The 25,386-nt window shown below is 35.8% G+C and overlaps 1 protein-coding gene across 1 annotated transcript in view; it reads right to left on the minus strand.

The window, feature by feature from the left end:
- TSPAN19 (tetraspanin 19) overlaps positions 1–24,203 on the minus strand; it is a 58,840-nt gene extending 34,637 nt beyond the window's left edge. Inside the window, 8 exon segments of the mRNA XM_059472561.1 lie at positions 15,690–15,773; positions 17,218–17,256; positions 19,336–19,451; positions 21,214–21,283; positions 22,504–22,535; positions 22,538–22,635; positions 23,971–24,032; positions 24,108–24,203. Of these exon segments, the coding sequence (XP_059328544.1) occupies positions 15,690–15,773; positions 17,218–17,256; positions 19,336–19,451; positions 21,214–21,283; positions 22,504–22,535; positions 22,538–22,635; positions 23,971–24,032; positions 24,108–24,203 (597 nt within the window).
- Positions 24,204–25,386: the final 1,183 nt, after the last annotated feature.

A 25,386-nucleotide genomic window follows, 5' to 3' on the forward strand; every position in this document is an offset into this window, starting at 1 on the left:
ATTACCTGCTCTTTTACTACTGGCTTGTGACCACTGGCCTTTCCAATGCCAGCCCTACTATTTTATCTTATGACACCATTCTGATACATTTCTACAATTTCTGAGAAGCGTTTTAAGATACAGCAGCAGCCAAGCTACCATTGAACTATTCATCTTTGGACTAAGGATCATGTCTTCCTGCGGTTTCAAAGCACGAACTCATGAAGTCAAATCAAATATTCTTCTAGGGATGAAAAGGCAATTGATAGTATATGTTGTTGGATATACTCCCACTCCTTGCAGAAAAATATCTACATTCACATATATTTTTTCTGCATTTGTTTATGCAACAAAGTAATATTGTAAATAATTTTTGTATTTTGAACATAGAGAAATCTCTGCATCTTTCAGAGAGAATAGTTTTATTTAAAATAAGGCATTCTGAAAGTGCTGGTTTAAGAAAGCTTTCATTAGGAAAAGGAAATTTTGCCACTACATTTTTTTTTAGTAATTGATTCAAAATACTTTTGTAATTAGGATAATGAATAATACTTTCTTATGTATTTTTCCTGTAAATATGGGGGGCAATACATAATAAAAAGAATATTCAAATTCTACCACAAGCTGAATTCACTGATTTAAAGTTCAATCTGTTCGGTTGTGCTGCTGGAAGTGATTACTCTGATACATAAGGTAGCAGAGAATAAGGCATACGTCTTCCTCTGCTGTGCTCTGGCTTACAGAAGCAGATGTGTTTGGTGCTCTGTTCCCTGCTGCAGCTGATGGGGACAGTGTAGGGGACAGCCTCAGGAGGGGAGCAGGAAGTGTGCTGGTCCCAGATTCCATGTCCTGTTCTCTGCTGGGTCTGCTCTAAGCACAGGCATGTGCAGCAAACCGCAGCACAGCTGCCAACACCTCAGGAACTCCAGCATGCAGACAATGATATCTGACCTGTTTCCTGTGCTGCAGCCGTGGGGCAAGAGCTCAGGCTGAGCACAGGGGTGGGCACCAGCGAGCTGGCTTGTAATGAACACAGATAGCTGGTTATGAAAATAGTTTTTTCTTTTGATTTTGCAGAATTTCCTCTAATAGTTACAAGCATATCTTTCCACATCTCCCTTTTTCTGAGACATCAGTGTACATCAATGTGGCAGGGACAAATTGTCCCCTTTTCTAGACATTTTAGTTTGATTGGCACCCTCTTGGTCCATCACCTCCATGTTGGTGGTTCCCATACCTTATTGCAAACTTCATGTATTTTCTACTTTTTAAGTTTTTTTCTCTCCAACACTTTATGATAAGTTGAGAATTTAAACTTTTTTTTTTTTTTAATCATGTGAGCATCAAGTCAGACAAATGATATTTTCAGGCCTCACTCATGATTTCATATGCTTGGAGACAGCACAATTAACCTCTCTTGCCACCTACCCACTTCCTGATCAGCTGCATCAGCAGAACAAGGGAGACAGAGGTATAATGCTCCTGTTATCTCCCAGACCCAGCGTTATCTGCCTTGCAGGACCAAAGTGAGGTTCAACTTCTTTTCCTGGTGTCAAGTGAGTACAGATTTCCTAAAATGGAGGCTACCTTTAAAATATGAGCAGAGGCAGAGAATACGGTTTAGTCAGAGATTATTCAAATTATTGAGCATTACTGCTTTCTTATTTTTACAGGAATAGCTCCTGCTTCAGAAACTAAACAAGTCTATAACTTTTCCTTAGACTCATTCTACAGATAAAAAACTGCAAAGTTAACATTTGCAACTCCAATTTTGTTACTCAAAACTGTAACCCCTCACAGTAAAATCTTGAAACACTGTGCAGGAAAGTGAAATGGCCAAAGCTGGGAGGCTGAGCGGCTATTTTTTACCTTAATTAACACTATCAGAATGTGCTTTCTTTCTCTTGGGAGACAATGCTTCTGAATCCTTTCCTAAAGGGTGTTACCTCTGTCCTTCTGTCAAAGATGAAACAGAGGTTGTTCCTGCCTTCCAAAATCCTGCTGTAGATGGTGATAATTCAGTGGTTTGAACATTTAGACTGGCTTGCCTGAGGGCTGTCTTATAGCCTACCAATCCTCCAGCTGCGTCTGGGCCCTGCCCGCCACACATGGAGCTTCCAAGTGTGTGCAAGAGGGCAAACTTCACCTCCACCTTTGGAATAGCAATGCTCTGTAACAAAATGACACAATATTCGGGGAGCACAAGCAGGAGACAAGGGAAGGCTGTTGCACCTACTTATTTGCTTCCACCTACTGCGGTGTCTTATTCCAGAAGTATGCACCACGTCTGTGTATTCAAACACATAAAGAACTGCTGCTGCTCTTCTCCTCCTTTCAGTCATAAAGAGAAAATACAAAATTAGCCATTCAAGGTGATCAAACCTCTTCAGCTGAAAATGAAAATGTTTATTCTTTTTATCCTTCTCTTCCCCTATTTGAGTTCTGTTGCACTTGCTTGTATGGCCCTAACTCTTGAGTCTGACATTATTTCTTCCCTTCCTTTTCAGATGCCATTCTGTCATAGTAAGAGGGAAAGCAAAGAAGAGAAAGGAGAAAGTTGCTTCTTTGGTGCAAAAAAACCCCAGAGCCATGACCTCGCTGCTTTTCTCTGTCCCATTTTTGCAGAGCTCCATTTCCTGGTCCTGTCTCCACCACATCCAAATGCAAGGGCCCAAAAGTCCTTCCTGTGCTGGATAACTGTGTAAATGCACCCAAAAATGTCCTTGTATGGTGTCCCACATGATCCATGAGAGTTAACCAATTAACTTCTTAACTGACTGGGTTGAGCCAAGCTAATGTACAAGACGTCCCTGGTGAATTCTGGTCAAGGTTAGAGAAAAGCAACAATCTGAGCTTTGGTCATGGAGATGGATGCACCTTGTAAGTTCTCAGTTCAACAAATGATAGCAAGAAGGATTTTCCAGACCCATGGCTTTGGTTTTCTATACTGCTTATGTTTCCTATTTTTCCTGATATTGACTTTTGCTATAGATTCTATCTGTTTAAAATTTGGATTATCATGTTAACCTGAGGGTACTCAGACACTCCTGTAAGTTTGGTTATTGCTTGATCTGTTCAAAAGAACACCACTTTTCCTTTACTTGCAAATATTATCATTGTCAAATATTAAATGATTTCCTGAACCATTGTGTAACAACATCCTATAATGTGTTTGTCAGTGGATATATTTAGCTGGTATGGCCATTGTATTTTAACAAATAAATTACATATCCTATTTCTTTTAAACTGAAAATATTTGAATTTAAATTAAGCCTTATCAAGCTGCTACATGTATAGATATGAAGAGGCTCCTAAAATACCTTTTAAAAACATGCAGAAACTGCAGTAATAGGAGAATGGCATTCATTCTTTGAAGAATAGGAGTAGCATCAGCTAGTAAAGCTATGAGCCTCCTATTTGACCTTCAAAAATCAATCAAATGTTTGTTTTGGTCTTCTAAATAATTTGGAAATAAATTTGTAGATGTTGATGTAGATGAAAGTTGATGTTAGGTATTTTAATAATTTTGTTTTTAGTTTTACATCTCAAGATTTGTCTCCATGAAATGGCAAAATTTCTGGATTTTTACTTGTTTTGAATCTACTGAAGATATGTAACACTACTGAAATCAAAAGTAGAACTTTTCCCCAACTAAATTAAGTCCGTGATTCCCCACTCAACTATTTATGTCCTTACATTTTATGTTCTTAGTTAAGCATAAATTTTTATCCTCATCTCTTAAACATGAGGAAATTTCTTGTTGACCTCTGATCTGATGGTGTGTAGATTCCAGGACTGTGTGTGTATATTACACACTGTGTGACACAGAGAAAAATGTCCATGCAGACATGATTCAAATGTGTTTTACAAACACATTGGGGGTTTATCGGAACTTCTGGGAGAAATTCAGCTTATTATTCAATATTTAAGAAACTTTGAGGATCTAAACTTTTTCAGTAGATATCCAGAGATAAATGAAACATTCAGTTTTAATGTCTAAGCAGTTTGTTGGAGAAAAATCTTGTTCACTGTTATCAGATTTTTCCATCAGTCATTTATGAATGTCAGAATCCAAAGGCATCACTGCACAAGTAAGTCATCTATTCAGGTTCAACAAAATGTAGCAGACATCAATCTTGTTTTAGTGCATAGGACAGGTATAGTGCAAATACATTGCCAAGTGATATCTAGCAAAGCTTCAATTCTTTAAGGTGCCTTTAATGGCAAAGAATCATCAGCACTGTGGTGAGTCATCCATGTAAATAGAAATCATGCAGGAATCTTAAACCTCTGCATTACAAAGCACAGAAGAAAAATGGTCCTGTTTGGGAAAATTACTTGAAGTTAGAGCAAAATCTTATAGATACTTCTCTGTTAAACATGAAGCCTGAGCTGAATGCGGCCTCATTTATTTCAGTGGAGTTGACCTTCTCATCCTGGAGTTTCAATGTGTTTCTTTAGCTGCTGATGCAAGAAAATCATCGGGAGATGCTGTTAGTCAGCTGCCCTTAAGGCTGGTTTATAATTACTGAAGACAATTACAAGATATGTCAAACTATTATACGATGTTATCTGAACAGGTTAAAACTCATTAGAAACCACATAAAATATTTTTTCATTAATGCCATAAAACAGTCCGGTACCTCATTTTTGTGTCATAGGCAAATTTCTCTGCTTTTTGGAACACACCCTCCCCTGTACAGTATTGGCCTGCAATCATGGCCAAGTAGATTAAGTATAAATTCAAAATCATTAGATTTGGGTTATAATTCCTTTCCCTACCATTAAGGTGTAGGTTAAGAAACAAACTTTCATAGGGATGGTCTGAGTCTTTTGCTTCTTCACTCCGTGTTCAAACCTGCTTGCTCTTGCTGCCTCGTTGCTTGCTGCACTCTGCCAGCTGCAGTTTCTTGCATAATGTACCCATGACCTGGGTCTCTGTGTGTGATCTTACAGACATAATTTACACTCTCAGAAATACAGTTGATAGTCATCAGGGAGTGCAGGGAAATTTATTTTTGTTATGTGTATTTACAATTTGTCTGCAAGTTTGGTCTTAGTGGATGACTATTGAGTGCCTGGCGGGGCTGAACTTCCAGCACAGCTCAATAAACTGTCCTGTTGAGTTAGTTGCTGGCTGATGATTTTTCTCACATTTGGAAACTCTACTTCACACAGATTTCACAGATGTTTTCTTTCATTTTGCACAAAGTAAAAGTTTGTAGGTTAAACACGTTTTTTTATTTTTTCTATGGAACCGCATGCTTAGGTGCATTTAAATTACAAAAGGTAAAATAAAGATTTTAGGTGGAAAAAAATTAAAAATAGGTGTCTCCATTTCCTAAACAGAAGAATTTTAAAAATAATTAAAACCCAGTCATGCCATGAATTACAGTAAAGAAGCTGAAGGTACAGAGCTAAGGAATATAATATTAACACAACTTTGATTTGGGAAATATTTGTGCTAACATACCACTTGGCACACTCAAGTAAGCAAGGTAAAAAGTACCTGAGTGAGCTTATAGGACTCCATTAGCTCTACAAGTCTTAGACCTGAGATTGTGGCAATAAGCAGGTTTTAAATAAAAATTTCAATTTTTTTTTCAAATTTTAAGTAAAATTTCATCAGGATTCCAGTTCCTATGTTTCTTAGTTGAGTGCTTGTTTATCTTCACCTTGTATTAGATAAGTAGAAAGCAAAAAAAAAAAAAGTGTTTGCAATTTCTTCCTCAAAAATGGCAGAGTTGAGCTGCAGCTTTCTATTTCCTTCATGAAAATGGAGGATAACAAGATAAGGGCAAGAAAGTAATTGTTTGTTTGAGGGACTTTCTGGGGTCATCTCTTTTTCTGGCTGTGGAGAAAAAAAAACCTGATTAAAAATTAAGAAAAAACATCCAGAGAACTTCAAAAATAGTGTCAAAGCTTTTCTGACTTGAACCAAATCTCGCCACTATTTATGGAATAATTTTATGGGATTATGAAAGAACATGATAGAAAGTAGTATATATGAAAGAATTTCCCAGTTTGTCAGTGTTCATACTTCCAGAGGAGTTCTCATGACACAGCTATTGTCTAGAAAATTTCTGTAAACTTAATTAGCTATGAAAATCTTTTAAAATTGCATTTTAGGCAGCTTGCTGACCCAGTTCCCCCATACTTGAGGTGAACTTGTAAAAACATTTAATAATTTCTATGAAACATAAGGTCACAAGTCTGACTTAGATTGTGAAAAGGCAAGAGTTGAGATTTTCAGATCTGTGCCCAGGTTAGTTAAACATCCAGATGATCTCTTTCACCAGAATACTCTCTCAGCAATATCTCAGGGATACTGAAATTAATAATCTCTACTGAAAAAGTTCTTTAAAGGCGCTTTAACAGGACAAAGCAAAAATAAACAGCCAGACTGCTAAAAAACCTAGACCTTCCAAACAGGAACCATAACATTATCTCAGCATTTTCTCCAGTGTACTATATCTGGCAGTAGATATCTCAGAAGAAGTATTTTATTTTCTGAACCTTCATTTAACTACTTGTTTTTCTGTGCCTGATGCTAATGAAAATGTCTACAATAATTTACCCAAATAGAGCAGCAGTAAAATACATTTGATAGCAATACCTTGTTAATATAAACAGAAATGCTATTCGAACTTGTGCTTTTTTAGAATTATTATTGATGGTATAAGCTTTGTGCAAATCTGTGGATGAAGCTGTCTGGCCTTTGTCTGGATTTAACTGGATTGAAAAAAAGAGCTGAACACCTTTCTCCCTGCAAGAGAGGAGAAGCACTGATTATTGCTGACATTATTATATCTGACAGGAGCAGATACAACTTGCTGGATTTTAGGCAGCTTCATTTCAATTTTATAAATTACTTTATTGTGATCCTTGCATGTGAATTTTGACTTTTACCATTGGATAACCTGACCCAAGTTGCCTTTTGGGCAACAGTGAAACTTCTATCTATTATAGTAGTGCCCAGCGACTCCCAACAAAGACCACTAAACAAATATACAGAGTTAAAAAGAAAGCCACATATTCAAAAGACATAACATTTCAAGCAAATAAGTCATGTGAAGACAAAGAGGAAGTGTTCTTTTGCCATTTGGTGGCTTTGGAACAAAAAGAGATGAAAAGATTTGCCAACAGTGACCTAGTGTGTCAACGGCAGAAAAAACCTCAAACCTAGAATTTCTGAATCTCTGTCTATTGCCCTAAGTGCAGCACTTCAAAGATGCTTTCAATAGTTTATTTCTGAATCAAGATTCACTGGTGGTCTCAAATAACTTTTTTAGTTTGGTTTAGTTTTTAAAGCTTTTTTGAATGTCTCTTTCAATTTACAATTATCATAATCCTCACAATTGTTCATCCTTTATATACATAACCCATTAAGTATATTACATGACGCATTTTATACGAAACATTATCTCATCTCAATATGAACATGAACAAATAATCATCTCGTGAAGGCAACCAAGGGAATACATATCTTCAGTTTATTAGAGATCTCTTGTCTCTAAAAATAAAAAAGAAAGCTGGAGAAAGAAAGCTTTGTGATTTCAGGTTTGTCCTTGCTCACGCTATTTTCCATCTTGAGGAATGCCACTAAATGTGATGGAGTAAGATGTGTGTGAACTTGGGTGAAGAAGAGAAAAACCTGGCCTTTCTTTCCTGAAAAATTCCTCTTTGTGTATAGGACACAATGAAATGCATGCAATGCAAATGAGCCAAGCACAGCATTATGTGAAAAATATTTTTTTATATATTCGTGACACACTTAATATGTTTTGATGGGAGAGGAAGTTGAAAAGGATGTAAATAAATATGGAGAAATACTCCAGTGTTTATTTTCTTGTTTGCAGAGTCATGCCAACATACTAAATATGTTTGTTCTTAGATTTTTGCATTTGCGATTATTATTTCTGTAAAACATAATAAGTATGTGCAGAAAAAAAATATCACCACTTGGAGGTTTTCAGCTAGTGCACTGAAGAAAGAATCACTGAGAAATCTATGATCTTCAGCAGTGACATGACACAGCACTTTGTAAAGAGAATACCAGTGACTCTGTTACTTGCTTTTAAGTAATTAATTTTAGTTTCTCTAAAATATAATTACTTTCTAATATATTAATGAGACCCTTAGCTATTGTAAACTTCACAGGATATTTAACTTACCAGGGCTATGTTGAGGATTTGAAAATTATTAGTGCGCACAGCTATCTTTCAGAAGTAATGAAAAAGAATAGTTTCCTTTCTGGTAAAGGAAAATATCGTGGCTATTTCAGGCTGCTGCCACACAGTCATCGCCAGCGTGATGAGCGTGGGAATCACATCATGCAGAGGTGCAGGGCAGCAGATGGAGGTGTGCTAACAGTGCCATGCCTTAGGAGCAGGAGACCTGCTTGCAGAGCCCTGCAGTGATGGCGTGAGGGCGTGCGGGCACTGGTGGGCAGGCAGGGACAGGCAGATACGTCCTTGCCTGAGTGCCCATCTGTCATTCCTTCCCCAGACCTTTAGCATCTGTCACCACTCTCAAACGTACTTACCAGAGGAAGGTCTGAAAGGTTTGACAATCTTAATGCTCTTGCTAGAGTAATGAACATGGATGACTGACTAGCAGTCCCCTCGAGGAAGGGCTGCCATGTAAACACACCCTGCATTAGAAACATAAAGCTTGATCCAGACAAGAAATGGTCACAATGACTAAGCACAAGAAAAGCTACAACTAGGCTTGTTTAGGACTAGCAAAATGCTTTCAAGACTGAGGCTAGGAAAATTTCAACTTCTTGTTGTTTTTACTTCCTGCAGTGAATGTAGGGATATAACCAAATATTTTTATTCCATTCCTCTGAGCTTGTTGATGATTTATAAGTACCTGTGTCTGAACTAGTAAAGGAAGTAAGATGTTGTCACAGAAATATTAAAAGTGTATCTAATCCACCCAAACATATGAACTATCACTCTGCTAGTGACTGATGAATGGAACTATTTATAAATAAGAGCATGATGGACGTGACACGAGAAGAGGTACCAGCCCAGAGATATTGGAGGTGAGGTACTGAAGGTTGTACCAGTCATGCTGATCAAATAATTAAATCTGAAATTTGTCCAGACTCAAGAACCATTAAGAAATTCTTCCTTCACATTCTGCCTTTTTTTTTTTTCCCTGAAATTGTAGCTATTAAATGAAGCAATACAATACTAAGGTGTGCTGGAGACTTTGAAGAACCATAACTAATTTAAGTGTAGCCATTCAAATAGAGGAGTGTTGCCATTGATAGTCAGACTAGAATGATGTTGTCCAGGATCATGCACTCATTCTCAATTCATGGTGTTTACAAATAACATTGTGCCTAAAAATCATGTGTTGTACTAGACTTCAATACTTTATGCCAACATGTGCAATCTCTATTAAAATAGGACAGAGAGCCAGATAGTAAACTTGTGACTTCTGCAATACTGGGAAAGTGTGGAATTACAGGCAGAGATCTATGTGGTACTAGGTAGGCTGTCTAGGGAAGTGGCTGAGTCCCCAACCCTAGAATTATATAAAACACATGTAGATGTTGCACTTGGGGATATGGTTTAGTGGTGGACTTGGCAGTGCTTGGTTAATGATGAGACTCAGTGATCTAAAGGTTTTTTCCAATATAAACAATTCAATTACACTGTGATTCTAAGTCTCAAAAAAGTGTAAACCACTGGCATTTATTTCATAGAGTGAAGAGGTTGGGGGTGCACCTTCCAGACATTTGGCACATCATTATATTCTTTATTCTACACTCAACAAAAAGAGGAGACTTCCCTCACTACACTTGTCTCACTTCCCATGGACATCATAAATGCCTAATATTAGCAACCTGTTCCTCCAAAGCTGTCATGACTTTTACCTGCCCTGGGAAGCCCTTTAAGTTTGCCCTACACTTCATAATCTCTGGTCACACCAGAATGGAATTGCATTTGGGTAAATGTATACTAATTTTGCAGTTACTTCCCAATGATTTAAGATTTTGACTACCAGCGCATAAGAACACTGATTTTTATTCACAAAAATATTTTAGGTGGTCATTTTTGGAGTAACAAATTCCAGTAAGTTTCAGGGGGCAAAAAATCATGTCTTTTCACAATGTTTAAATGCTTTATCTGGTTGATCAGTAAATACTGACATTAAATCTTTAGAAACTCTTTATTTAATTCAACATAAAACAAATTAAATTTTGTTTAAAATATTTCAAGCTGGGAAAAATTGAACTGTAAACATGTACTGTTCCCATCACTACATGACGGGAATCTAGCTGGGGAGATTTTTTTAGAAACATGAAATATACAGATCTGATATTCTAATCACCTTATTGTCATAAGGAATAAATGCCATGAGTTGTGTGATCAAAGAATTATACAAGACTGTCTGCATTTGTATTTAGCATAATTGAGGCTTAAGAATGTTCTTTAAAGAAACAAAGGTCACCTTTTCTTTTGAAACATCATTAGATCACTGGGATCATATGTCAATGTCGCCACATCTGTTAAAGCAAAAGGGATATTATTTACTGTACTCCTCTTGGAATTCTAGATCTTTTTATAAGAATGGAGAATGGGAGCTTGGCTAGTGATTCTTGAAAGATCTAGCAAGCTTGACTTATTAAAAAAAAGATGTTCTCATTTTCTCATCTTACTTTTCTCCTTTGTGTTTTGATGCTAAGTATTCCTTTTTTGGGTTGGGGCTTTGTTTTTCTGTTTTTGGTTTTTTTGTTGTTGTTAGTTTTATTTTGGGGGGGGGGGATTTTTTTGCTTGTTTTGGTTTTGTTTTTTTTCTGTTAGTGCATAATAGTTTTCCTACTATTAGTATTCATATAATAAAAAGTGGTTTCAAATTTTCATTACAAAGAGTCATCCTAGACAAATTATCTCTTTAATCTGTCCTGTTCTTTTGAGTTGGGATGCTCAAATTCTTGGATGTCATACCTGAAATCATCCAACAGGTTCTACACCAAACTAGTATTTGAAATAGGTAAAGCTCTTCACCTCTTCTCCATGACTTTTCTGCTGAAGTAGCTCTATCGACAGTGTTTTGGGAGCTTCCCATTCAGAACACACACATGACATTCACAGAACTGACATTGATTACATTAGCTTTGGAAAAGTACCAAACACAAATTACAAATGTCCTGCGGGAACTGCAGATTCTGTTCCCTCAGGAACTGAGCAGTATGAGCAATATAATTGCAAACCAAATAACTACAATTTCTATTTCTTTCAGAATATGAAAACAAAATAACCAGGTGGCAATCACACCACTGTTTTTCTAGGGCTGCCTAGCCTTGTAGACAGGCATATAGTTAATTTGTGCCTAACTTGTCCAAAAATTTTCTCAGAGCTTCAGTGACCATGCAGTTTTAAAGCGCCTGCTACATTTCTCCATGTCAGCTAGCTTGTACCTGTATCCCTATAAAAATTCAAGTCTTAACAGAGCAGTTTAGGATTTATTCAGAGGCACCTGAACTCTTCTTATGCCCCCAGGAGAATTCTGCAAACATTAGTCACAGTGAACACCACGACTATTTATTTAATGTGATGCTGACACTGATCCCATTACCTTATATTATCTAATGTTATAAAAACTGGAGAACCAATTACAGAGATAGACAACGTGTGAAATTTCAGTCTCATTATCCTCAAAAGGTTTAAATCATTTTAAAATTTCAAGTCATGAGACACTGAGAGTGCACTCAGAGTAAGATTCAGTGCTCTTTTACTGAAGATTAACCATTGTGCACCCAGGCATATAACAAGATGGGGCAGATATTAAGAAAACCAGACTCTAATTTTAGGATAGGATTTAGAGCACACTATGTACAGAGAGGACGAACAAAAATTCGAATCCCTGCAATGTATATATATTTTACACTGAACAAGTATATATAAACTATATATATTTTACATTGACCCAACAAACCAACCAACAAACAAGCAAACAAACTACAGAATCCAAACCCAAAATAGGTAACCAAAACAAACAAAAAATTGAATAAGTGGCTACTTTATTGCAGAATTTTTTTTTTTTTGACCCATCAGAGCCTTGGATCAGTACCTCGCAGAGCTGCATGGATACAAGTGCCAGTGCCCAGCCAGGTCTTGAAGGCAGTGGGACCACCCTGCAGCAGAAGAGTGCTTTTTAGCCAAAGGAAAGTGGCTGTGCAACCACAGTCTCTGTTTTCTCTCTTTACTTTGTATAGAGCATTTATGCAGTTATGATTTCTACCTGCTCACTTGTACTAATAATTCCTTTAAGGACATCTCCTCATTTTAGTGACATAGCTTCTTAATTAGATGAGTTGGACCCACTCATTAGCTTACAGAGCTTTAACACAGCTACTGAGAGTTGTTCGCCATGCCATTCCTTTGAAGCACAGTCTTTCAAAATAATTTTCTCTGTTATACAGTACCATGTGGCCACTAGCTTCAGACTTATTCAATTTGTTTTTAAGTGTGAACTATGTATAAATTGTGTATTTATGGCATCTGCAAATCTTATTTTTGTCTATCTATCACCTGCATTATTCCTAAGCTCCCTGTGTCCTCTAGTGGCTACCTATCACAACTGCATAAATTGGCAAATACTTTTTTCCATTTTCGTATCTCAAAATATTAACAAGAATAATTAGCTTTCCATCCAATAAATTTTATTCCTTTTTTACTAAATTTTACATTAAAAGTGATGTTTTATAGTTATTCCTCATAAGCATCAGCAGTATATGTGGCAGTACTGACAAATTTATATATAATTTTCTTGCACACACACCTTTGTCTATTGTCTAGTTATCTGTGTGCTTGCTGGAGATTTTAGCACCAATTATGAATTTTTAATGGTTATACGGGTCTTATCAGGTATTGTGCAGCATTTATTTACATACAGAATATATGTACACACATACATTCTTCTCTCATTTGGGCATGCCAAGTTTTTCCTTAGGACTCTAGAAGTCACGTTAGTCCATCCTAAGACAATATTTGTGTACAAACCACAGTACTCTTATAAATAATTTGTATTTCAGCCTACTGTGAAAAGCCAATAAGTGAGCACATAATTCACAAACATTCTAGAATAAAGATACTTTAGGGACAAATGCAAATTTCACATGTAACTTTATTTGGGAATTTCTGAATTCTTGACTACATATTATCAAAGTGGAATCCAGTTCATTTACTGTTAACCATTTTAAGTTGTAAAAGCTGTAAGTTAGGGCAAGTAGGCTCCCACTCGAGCCAGCAGAATAATGGTACTTCTAAGAGGATGTCATTCTATAACATTTACCTAGGAAAAAGGATTAATTGCTGCTCTACAGGAGTACCTTGCACTTCCCATGCACTAGAATATTTGTCCAGCTTTACATGGCTGCACTTAGCCAGGTAATCTCATCCTCAATACCCTTTTGAAACGAGGGACATGATTGATTCTTTTAAGTGTAACAAACCAGTGAGACATGAATAGGTATTTATTAGATTTGGATGTAATTTACTGTGCTAGAATAGTGAAGAACCCTCCCATGTGGACTGAATAGAAGTATTTGTACATTTGCAGAAGCTGCTTGACTGAAGTATTGTATACTTCCCAAAATGTAACTCTTGAAGGGAAGGAGGCACTTCTTTGAATTTGATGTTCTCTATGTAGAAAAATCTAGCACTTGAAGTGGAATTATTTTCATTCTAAATAAAAAGAAGATACCAAATTTATAAGGGTCAGAAAATTGATTACTGAAAGGGAAGTTTTAGAGAAAAAAAAAATGCTACCACATATGCTTGCAATACTACACCTTCCTCTGTTCCCAAGATGTTTCAGGTCACCTCATTGATCAGAGGATAAAAAATGTTTTATGGTTTCAAGACCACTCCACTCTGAACCACTAAATCCATTTGATTAAATTATTGGTAAGAGACACTGAGTAAAAAAAAAAAGATGTCAGCAACAACACCCCTTAGGAAAGACCTGAGGACTTCAATATTTATAAGACTCAGGGAAATTTTGTGAGATTAAATTACACAACAGATAAGGACAAAACACAGAAAGACTGGAAGGAAAAGCAAAGGCCTAAGGAAGCAACATTTAGTAAATTTTTTTCTTGACCAAATCTGATAAAGGGCTCCTTCTATTTCAAAGTGCAATGTATTACATAGTACTATTTACATCGCTTTGAACAAGTTGATCCAGGCATTCAAGAAACTAATATTGAGCTAATCAGGAAGATTTGTTAACTAGCTAGTGAATAACATAGTACTTCAAACTTTAACACCAAAAAATTGTGTAGCATACTACCATAACCATAGGCATGAGCAAAACTCAAACATATTAAAGTACAAATGTTAGTATGATCACGACTACAACAAGTAAAGACTAATCCCAATTGTAGTGGAACTAATTTCAGAGACTGTCATAAGAATGGATCAGAGAATTATTGCACCACTGCAATGCTCAGGAGAGTTCATGATTCATTTGCCCAAATATTAGTCTTCCTGGCTTTTTTAGATAGCCAGTGAGTGCAATCAAAAAATCTGGGAAAGGAAAAAGGGTGAGATAAAAACAGCAAAGAAAGTGTTCAAACTCACTCATGAGTGAGCCAAACTGACAGCCAACTGGGCTCCTATAAATAACAATGCAGAGGATATAAAGGAGAATTATCACAATGTCTAAAGACACAAGCTGAATTTTCTGCATCAGTACAGACCTCCTATATGATGTCCAGAAAGTGACTTGGGTCCACATTTCCAGAAGTATCTTGAAAGCTATTTCAGGGGACACGTAATTCAGTGTTATTAAAGGTTTAACTACCCCATGAATCCAAATATGGTTGAATTAAATGACCTTAAAGGTCTTTCCCAAACTAAATGATTCTATGATTCTTGGTCTCAGCTCTTGAATGGGGATAATAGATCTTTGCCATCTGACAAGAATGTGTCAGTGATAGTATATTGAGGATCGTGAGACAGTCATGATCTGTGCTAGTGAGGATTAGGTGAGTATGAAAAAGAAATTTTTCATTATTGAACTGCCTCACTTCATAGTCCAAATATTTTTACTACATATATCTATAGGAAGCTAGACATATGGAGGAGGTAAAATAGGCCATGCTTTTAATTGTCTTAGTAAAAATGCACTGATTTCATATTCAACATCACAATTTTGGATATTATTAAAAATCCTTCTTCCTGCCTTCTGCCTACCTTCAGGGTATCTGTAGAGTGAACAATCAATTCTTTTTGCCTTTATTCATGTGATTTTGTTCTGATATTGAAAGCGATGCTTTTTGTCAAAGAAAATTTTCTCATAGATGTGGGAGAGGAGATTTCTTTGTTTTGTCTTGTTTGATTTAGTACACTCATGAGTAGGTTCTGTACAAACAGAGGACAAAAGAGGTCTTGGTGCAGAGATTTGACACACTTCTTTAACCACTTCCTGGCCTTGAAATGCTGTTTGCTTTCAGAAGCCTGGTCATTTGCTTCATTTTACAGGCTTTGGACAACATAATCTCTGATAGTGTTTGAATATATGGCAGATTGTTGGTAAACAGTGCTTTATCTTTCTTCTAATTAAAATTGATGGAAATATTATAAAAATTTGTAGAGCACATCAAAACCAAATGGCACTGGATTGATTTTTAATCCCAGTAAAAATACCAGCATTTTGTGGGTCTTTTTGCTTAGAAGCAGTCTTACCTGTGTGGTTAGGAGGCTGATAGTAATTTTGATTAAGGTAAGAGCATTGTTTCCAAACTATGTGTTTAAATGTTCTTCACATCCCTAGGCAAACACATAAAAAGGGATGTAAAGAAAAATCACGTCAGTTTTGGAACTTATATTGCATCTTAATAAGAACATACTTTTAAAATATATGGAATAGTGCCTTTCTGTATGGTATGATGGGTTCTTGTATTTACTTGCCAGAAAGCAAATACATCAGTAATGTTTACTGGGGAATATTAGCTAGAGTATTATTTAAATTATCTGAACTAAGCTGATTGTTCACAAGAAAATTTGACATTTTTGCACAGAAATGTTCCAGAACTGACTTAATCAAAACAGATTCTGCTTTTGTATGTGTTTAACTGAGAGATTAATTTACAAGTAAATGTTGAAAATAATATTTACAAATTTTCATTGATCGTTATGAATTGTGCATCCTGAAATGTATATGAGTATGTTTCAGGTTAAAATGTATATTTATTATATTGTTTTTTAAAACAATTGTCAAATTATAATATAGATTAAAATAGGTACAAATACAATAAAACATATATATAAATGTTTTCTATACTTAGAAGTGATTTTTTAATAATGCCAAGGCTTTGTAGAAACAGGGAGGAATTCAGAACTGCTGATCAAAACTAGACAAGAGCAGATGTCATTGGACAATTTCCCATTATCTTCTGTTTTGCTTCGTCAAGAAACAACAACTGCCCTCTGCATTTTTGTTGTCATTGGCTGGTCCTCATAACCCTGTGTGGTTTTCAGAAGAGGTCACAGAAAATATGTGTCACATTGCTCCAGCCCAGGCGGTGATATCAGGTGGTCCTATGCAAACCGGCCCCTTGATATTAAGATGCATGAATGCTCACATGGGCTGGTCTCACAAAACACATCGTATTTCAGTGTCTTGCTCATTCCACTTATCCTGTAAAGTATTGGAACTACTCTGGAAACAAATAATACAAACTTGTAGAGACATTGCCCACAATTACAAGTGGAAAATGCACTGTATGCTCTTTATGTACTGCACTATGTACTCTTTACATACTGCCGCTTTCCATTGTCATCATTGATTTGCACAGTGTGGGTTTATGCCAAGATGCTTCATAAACCACTTCTAAATGTCCCTGTGACTTTGATCAGGCACAACTCCTGTTCTACTTAGAACATCCTTAATTTAGAACTGCCTACATGACTGACAGCTAACAAGTAAAAACCAGGGCTTCCAAGTGACCAGAGACAAAACAATGAATATTGTTAAAACTTTGGCATTTGTAAGCCACATCTTGAAGGAAAATATGTTTTGTACTTCTTTTTCTAAAATCTATTTAGTAACAAAAGTTACGTTCTTCCAGACATTTTTTTTTATTTCTTACCATTTTTTTATTTCTTATTCACTGTATGTTGAATCCCTTGGGACCTCACATAATCATTTCTTTAGATTGTAATTTGTGCATGGACATGGGAACTGAGTATTATTTTTCTTTGTTTAGTTCCTTTTCCACTGTGTGGCATTGCATCTTCCACAGCATTTTATCTACAACAGAAATCAAATGAAAACACAGAAACTCGGATCTAGAACCTTCAATATGGACCAAATTCTGAGAATATTTATTTATACCTTTGTTCCTTTTAATTGGCCAAAATTCTCCCCTCTGAGATCTTTAGCAATATCCTTTTTCCAATTCATTTTAGTAGCAATTGATCTGTCTTCAACAGGTAGCTCAAACTTGGAGGACAAAGCAAACACTATGCAGTGCTCAAATAATTATCAGCTAGCTCTTCCCAATAACCTACTTTAATACCAGTAAAACAAAAGCAAACTAAACTATGAAAAAGATGGGAGAATGGAATTCTTTTCATATAGAAAATTCCACGAAATTCTCATTCTGAATCATGATGGATCTTCAGAAACACTTGAATTATTTTATGGGATGAAAATCTTCCATATTTTAGCTTGGAGATGCTAAAAAACAACATGTAATTTTCATGTTTTAAAGGGTCAGTTCAAGATCTATTGCTTTTAAATTTTGAAAATTAGATAACTTGGCAAAAGTTGTCCTTTCTCTGTATAGATATTCCATTTCAACTGCTCATGGTTTTAGTTTAAATAGTCACCATCTTTAAGCAGTTCACTAAATATCACCAAGAATATATAAAATGCTATTAATGGACTTTGTGTTTTTGTCTTTCTCCTGGCAGATGCCAATGATTCCAGTAGCTGGGTAGGTGGTGAGTCTGTGCTCCTACAACACTCCAATAAAGCTGCAGTCAAGAACACCAGCACATAGTCTAGCTGCACCATTGGCATAATGGGGTCACCACTAATCACTTGAGAAATCATGAACGCAATGAATGGATTTTCAAAGAACAGATTTTAAAAATACATTGCAAATGCATTTGTAATCTTAAGACTAGACCTATATGCTTTTTGATTTATCTGGAATCATCTATTATCTTCAGCACTCATTAAAAGTAATGTAACTCTGCCCTGGAAGAAGTCATATTAAGGGACTCACAGTTGATCCACAGAAGCATATTAAAACCATATTAAGCTGCTAAACTGTAGTGTTTGTAATTAAAAGCTCATAATACAGATTAAATTTCAAAGGTGGATAACAGATCATTGGTCAAAAGCATTCCTAACTACTTCCAATATAATTGACAGCATCCAAATGTTTTAAAAGACCTTTCTAAAGAAATAAGCAAATTACCTGCTGCCAGGCCACAGGAAATATTTTGAGTAATACCTGTTACGGGGCTTGCAAGGGTTTCAGGGTGAAGAGAGAGGCGAGAATCTTGACCTCATATTCAGAAGGCTGGATTTATTATTTTATGATATATATTACATTATGACTATGCTAATAGGAATAGAGAAAAAAAGTCTCAGAAGCTTGCTATGCTAAGAATAGGAAAGAAATGAATAAGCAAAGGAGCTCTCTCTGATTTTGTCCCAGAGAGAGCTCAGTCTTTGATTGGCCCTTAATTGTACACATCCAACATGGGCCAATCACAGGTGCACCTGTTGCATTCCACAGCAGCAGCAGATAACCATTGTTTACATTCTTTTTCTGGGGCCTCAGCTTCCCAGAAGGAAAAATCCTAGAGAAAGGATTTTTCACAAAAGATGTATGTGACAAAGTAAGTATGTCTATTGAAAGTGGTAATTTGCAAGCTCATTTTAGGCCTCAAGCACTGTTTCTGAGAGTCTCAGTGCAAAACCTATTCAAATTTTCTCACAGGAGGAGCTTTATTTTGACCTCATAACATCTCTGCTTGGTTCACGTCAGCCTTGAGACCTAAGCAGATCAAGTGTTTTATGGACTCTAGCACTGTAAAAATACCAGGACTCCCATTAACTTTTTCAGGTGCAGGAATTTTTTCAGCTTTCAGTGACCAGAACCCTCTGTTCCGACATAAAATGAGAAGTTCTTCAAGAGCTTAATGACCCATATAACAGAAAGGAATCTGCCAACCCACATCAGATAATAGCAGCACATCTTGAAAAATTAATCCTTTACCAAATGAGATTTTTTTAATAAGTTCTGATTGATATACACATTTCTGGTGAATGCAGTATTTTTAGAGGTCATATTCTGTGGGGGTTTTCCCTCACATCGTGCTGCAAGGCATTCAGAATGTTCCACACAGATTCCTGCTCAGTCAGACTCTTATTCCTGTATTCAGAAATAAAATCATTAATTCTGTTGTTCCATCGATTGTGAACATGTTAATAAATATTTATAGCACTTAGTATATGCATATTGATAAGAGTGTGGTTGGAGAGTACAATCCTTGATCTTTTATTGATATTCAGGCTTCTTCAAAGATTACTTGCAAGCAGCAGACTTTAATCAATTTGCCAAACATGACCCAAGACACCTCATAGCCATTGCACTAATAAGAAAATTGTAATGCCAAAGAGAAGGATAAATTAAGCAACCAAATCACATACACAGCACAGGCAGGCACAAGATGATTTGCCCAGCTGGAGCCAGGAGAGCCAGGAAACACTTTAGTTCCACCTGATCTGTCCTGAAATACTAAATCCTACTTCTCATACTTACTTTTAATAAGCACAGTACAATATTATAATACGAAGAAACCAAAAATTCTGGACCTACTGTGACACAAACTTTTGTGAGTACCACAGAATCTGGCCAGGACATGTTTTGCCATAGGCTGGGGGAATGAACAGCTCATATTTACCCTAGATTATGCATTTTTGCTGAGACTGATAAAATACACCTTCAACAGCAAGCTCATCATAAAGAGTCTGACTAGAGAGACTGTAGCAGGGAATGTATGCAGAGGAGAAATCCTAGGCCACTAAAAGGTTTCATTACAAAGAAATGAAAGAATTAAACTCTCCAACTCATTTTCCTTGCTATAGCCATCCTAAAAAGAAAATTCAAAAGCTTTCACAGTGAATGATGATGTAAACATCACTATACTTCAGCAGCACTTAATGAAGGTTGAGATCAAGTGTAATTACAGTTGATATAAAATAAATTTAACTTCAATTTTTCAATCAATTTTTCTAGCACAAATAGCTGACTCCAGAATGCATTATTCCTGACAGTTTAAATCTTTCAAAATATAAAACCATTATATAAAACAGGTATGATTCGATCATTAGAAATCAACATTTGATAAAGAAATTTGATTATACAGAAGGACTAAAAATAGTTTATTTGTGCTGTACTCTGCCTGAATAGCAGCAGGCTTTGGAGAACCATATGAACCTTTTGCAAACACTGTCACTGGAACCGTAACTTTTGAAATTACGGAATAGAAAAGTGGCCAGGCTGGTGTTGATTCAGTACAGATTACCTTCCACATAACACTGTGAGAACTACTCAAGCTATTGCAGTTGCTATATGTAGAAAAATAAATGACTGGTGAAGTTTCAGAGTGGATAGTTACTAGAGACAACAGCTATGTAGGTATTTATTGTGGTTTGCTGTTGTTCAAATTGAAGAGACATGTTCCTTAGATTAGGTCTTTGCTAAAATACAAGTCCAAACAATAAAGTTAATCATTCATTGGTATATTTTGTCTGCCATGATACCAGTAAGTCCCACTATCAATTGCACAGGGGACAACTGCTGTCACCTTCCAACAGACACAGCGCAGCATCTAACGCTTCCTCCCATGCCTGCAGATACCCAGGACAGAAGGACTTCCTGGGTAATCCCTCAACAAGAAATAAAGCTGTCCCTTCCACTGCTGATGCCACATTCCTGAATTGGAAGGGTGTGGTTTTTTTGGAGGGGAGAAATTGGAAATATATTTTCATGCACTGCCATTTACTATATTGAACCATGCTGAATTCCTCAAACTAGGTCATGTTCTAGTATTCCTGGTGAACATGTAAAATAGTCAGCTTCAATCAAATGGCAATGCAGTTTACAGTGAGAACTATTAGACATGTTTTAATTAATTGCACAATCTTTAAGTTATCATCAGTTCCACATAATTTATTTACATATTTCTTTTTTCATCATTATTAGCACCAATATTGCCATCTGCATTACAAATACCAGAATTTGAAAACTCATATACTGAAAAAATGCACAAATCCGAGCTATGTATAAACATTATTTGGAATGAGTGAGTAATAGAGTAAAAAATTCCAGAACCTCATGTACAGTCCTTCATTACTATTATTTACAGTGATTTCAACAAAAATAAGAATTTATTTTCCTGGAAACCTGTGCAAAGTGACATCATAGTCTAAGAAGCAGATTTCAAGCAGAGGACAACTCACTGTGATGGGCTTAAAGACACAGCCATAACTGTCTTGGAAGTGAAGAATGAAAATTGTTTTTAAGTGGCTGTGCTTCGCTGAAGAAGATTTTTATTTCTTTAGTTCCTGTATAAAAGACAATGGGACCTAAGTCCCATGCCTATTTAAGAACTCCTTTGATCTATAAGATGCAAATTAAAAAGATAGCTGATTTTGCTTATTTCCAGTGAAAACCAATTTTCACCCACAGTATTTAGATGCTGTGATAGTAGATGGCTCCATGGAAGTTGGAAATGGCACACGTATTTTTCTTTCATCACCTAACAAATTGTGAGGCACACACTACATGCCTAGGCAGTAGCAGGGAGAAAGAAGGAAGAAGGGAAGAAGTTTTCTGGTTCACCTGGGCTTCACTCTTTGTTGTGCAAATTCATATTTGTAGTGCTTAACAAATCAATCAGTAGCACAGTTCTCTGCTTCAGCCTTCACACAGTCTAAAACAGATCTCTCAAAAAAGGTGACAATAAACAAAAGATGGAAGAAAAATGGTGTCAAAATGATAAAATGCAATTTTTCAGAAATAAAAGAGTTATACCCTTAAAAAGTAGGAATTTTATATAAACACAGAGTCTTCAGTTTAGTCTTGATAGGTAACAGATTTTTAATTATACTTTGATATTTCAATATTGTAGCCATACTGTACCTACCTTTGCTTTCAAGTTTCAATATTCTGGACCAGGCTTTTCTTTATGTCTTCAACATATACTAAGTATTTAAAAACATCTATGCTAATAAATACAGTGGTTAAAATCTTTTCTGCATAAAACTGCAAGTATTTGGTCATTGAAAACTTTCATGCAGTGATATGGAAAGATCTTCAGAGGTGAGAATTCATTTGAGCCAGGACTTTAGATAAATATGTCTTGCTATCAACAAATTTGTATGTGGAAATCACACCAAGACAGGATCACATTTTTCATGCACACAAAATTCTCTTTCATTTTACAAGAAAGTTGGAGGCTGATTTCCACGTACTGCAACCAGCAGTCATTTGATTTCCACAACACTCCAAGGACTCCCATGGCTGATGTAAATATGAAAATAGATCCAATGCCAAGTTTTATACAAGAAAGATATGTCACTGGCTAGTTCTTGACTGAAGAAACTGCAACACAGTTCATTTGTACTGTTACTTATTTTCCTTTTATTTTTATGAGACTTCCACTTACACAACTTATTCCAGAAAAATATCTTTGCAATGCCATTATGGAAAGGATGAAAATAACAGAATTATAAAAGGGTCTTCTTCTTCTTCTTCTTCTTCTTCTTCTTCTTCTTCTTCTTCTTCTTCTTCTTCTTCTTCTTCTTCTTCTTCTTCTTCTCCTTCTTCCCTTTATTCACAGAAAGAAAAATAAAGATTTTCATACATTTAGGCAACAGTAATTACATATGAGATGTAAACAGAACATTCTCAACTGAACAATCTGAACCACTGACAAGGAAATCAGTGAACAATTACAGTTCAAATTTACAGATTTTTTTGTCTGTTTGCTAAGAATTATGAACACGTGCAGATCCTACAGGGAGACAGAAATATATTTGTCAATAAATTAAAGATTCAGTGCTGTCCTCCCTCTTTGTGAGTGGCCACTTTCTCCTCTGCATTCCAACCATTTGTGCATAGATATGGAAGGTAGCAGTGCTTTCATTACTTCCAGCCCACCTGTTTTCTCCCAGAATTACTGCCTTGGATGGTTCCTATGCCATTAGTTTGGAACTGACACTTAACACAGCCAAGGCACTCTGCTCTTTAAGAGCACATCTATTGTTATGTGACCCAAAATGTACTTTTCTTAGGGAAAAAAAAAAAATTATAGATAATATGGGAAAAAGGAAGATCCATATGGAAAGGCCATACTGTTATTCATCCAACATAAATCCTCATGTAAAGGATCTATCATCTCATAAAATGCAGGTCAAATGCAGTCTGGTAAATGATATAAAGAAAATATGAATAGAGCTGATTTATTTCTCAGTGATTCATCTACAAGGTGAATATAAGTACATCAAGAGAATTGATGTACTTAGACAAAGAAGCAAATCAATTGCATAAATTATAACAATATTCAAATTGTAGATATAGTAATATGTTTTCTCCTGTTTTGATAATCACGCCACGTAATGATGGAAAACATACTCCAGAGGGAAAAAAAAAAAAATCCTTACAACCATGCAGCTCAATCCAATACTGCCACCTTGTGAAAAAATATCCATTATGACTTCTGTCAATTACACAGAGCCATACAACCATAAAAGGGTTTGGGTTGGAAGGGACATTAGGGACCCTCTACTTCCAACACCCCTGCCATGGGCAGGATCACCTGCCACTAGACCAGGTTGTTTAAAGCTGCTTCCATCCTGCATTTGAACACTTCCAGGGATGGGGCATTTTCATTCTGCAATAATTTAAAACAAAAGAATAATTCTATTTATACTGAGAAAAAAACACCAAAGAAATTGTTTCTCTCAAATAAAAGCCACAAGCTAAATGCCAAAAGCAGAGCCTGATGGGAAGGGGGGCAGAGGATGGGAAGGATTGTTTTTTTAATTAAGAACTTCGAAAAAAAATTTAAAGCTACTAAATAAGAGAAAGAAAACAGATTTCTTGCCAAGAAAATTCCACTGAAGATATTTAAATAGCACTTCTGTATTTGGTTTTTATCTCTTATTTTCATTTTTTTTGTTTTCAATTTCAAATCACAGCTGAAAGTCTAATAATATATTCAGTTCATTATGAAAAAAATATAAGTACTCTTATAAATCACAATGGAACTTCGTTCCTCCAGATAATATTTTATAAATTTTAAGAGTATTTTCAGATACATTGAACAAAAAATTAACGGCAGCAGTAGGAGCATCAAAATGTTGTGTAGTCTCCTTTGCCTCTGTTACACTGTACACACACATTTTTGTTCTGTTTTTCTTTTTGTTTTGGTCTTTTTTATTTTAAATTGCTAAAGACATTTGGAAGTAGTATGTATTTTGGAAGTTTTATATGGAAGATTTATGTAGCCTGGCATACACTTGTTCTTCTATTCTCAGTGCACTTACTAAATAGTAAGAATACCAGCTGAAACAAAGAGATGACAAATGTGAAGCTTCTGCAGTCAAAATTTGTCTTTCATTAACAACTTATTTTACATAGAAAACACATTACATGTGTATAAAATTTCATTTTTAGAAGAAAATATTCAGCAAACACAAGCTTAGCCTGCCCTGTCAAGATCCTCAATGCCTGGATTATAAAACTTCTTCTGCTGGATTTCAGCACAAAGAGAGCTGCAGTACGTTTCTCAAACAGCTCTGCAGTGGAGAGGAGTCAACAATGGGGTCAGCGATGCACCTTGTAAAACAATAGACTGGATGAGGCAACAGGCTTTTCAATTTCCCTGGAGAAGTTTCACTACCTTTAAGAATCATTGAGCTTTTTCTTGGTTTTCAAAAACAGTGGCATGATGCATTTTTTTTTTAGGAGAAAACTCCTGAAGAGTTATATATTCAACATGAAAACTGGAATCTGCAATAGCTCTCTTGTGTTGCCCATGTGGTTTCAAAGATTTATTCTGAGAAATTTTAATAATACTTCAGTTCATCTTAAAACACTTACCTAAAAATTGAAAATATTATCCTTATAAATTAACTTATATTTTATATTGCATTGTTTCTACACAAGAAAATCTTTACCAGGATTGAATATTTCCATCCTACCTTACAGAGAATGGTCAATCAATGATATATTTCTTCCTGGAGTCCAGCATAACCACATCCTTAGAGAAGTTTTCTTATGTTGGTTAGCCCTGACTTTGTGGATACATGTAACAGGTTTTAGAAATTTTCAGCTCATTTTGATGCACTTCC

The sequence above is a fragment of the Ammospiza nelsoni genome, chromosome 5 (genome assembly GCF_027579445.1).
Source record: "Ammospiza nelsoni isolate bAmmNel1 chromosome 5, bAmmNel1.pri, whole genome shotgun sequence".
Lineage (NCBI taxonomy): Eukaryota > Metazoa > Chordata > Aves > Passeriformes > Passerellidae > Ammospiza > Ammospiza nelsoni.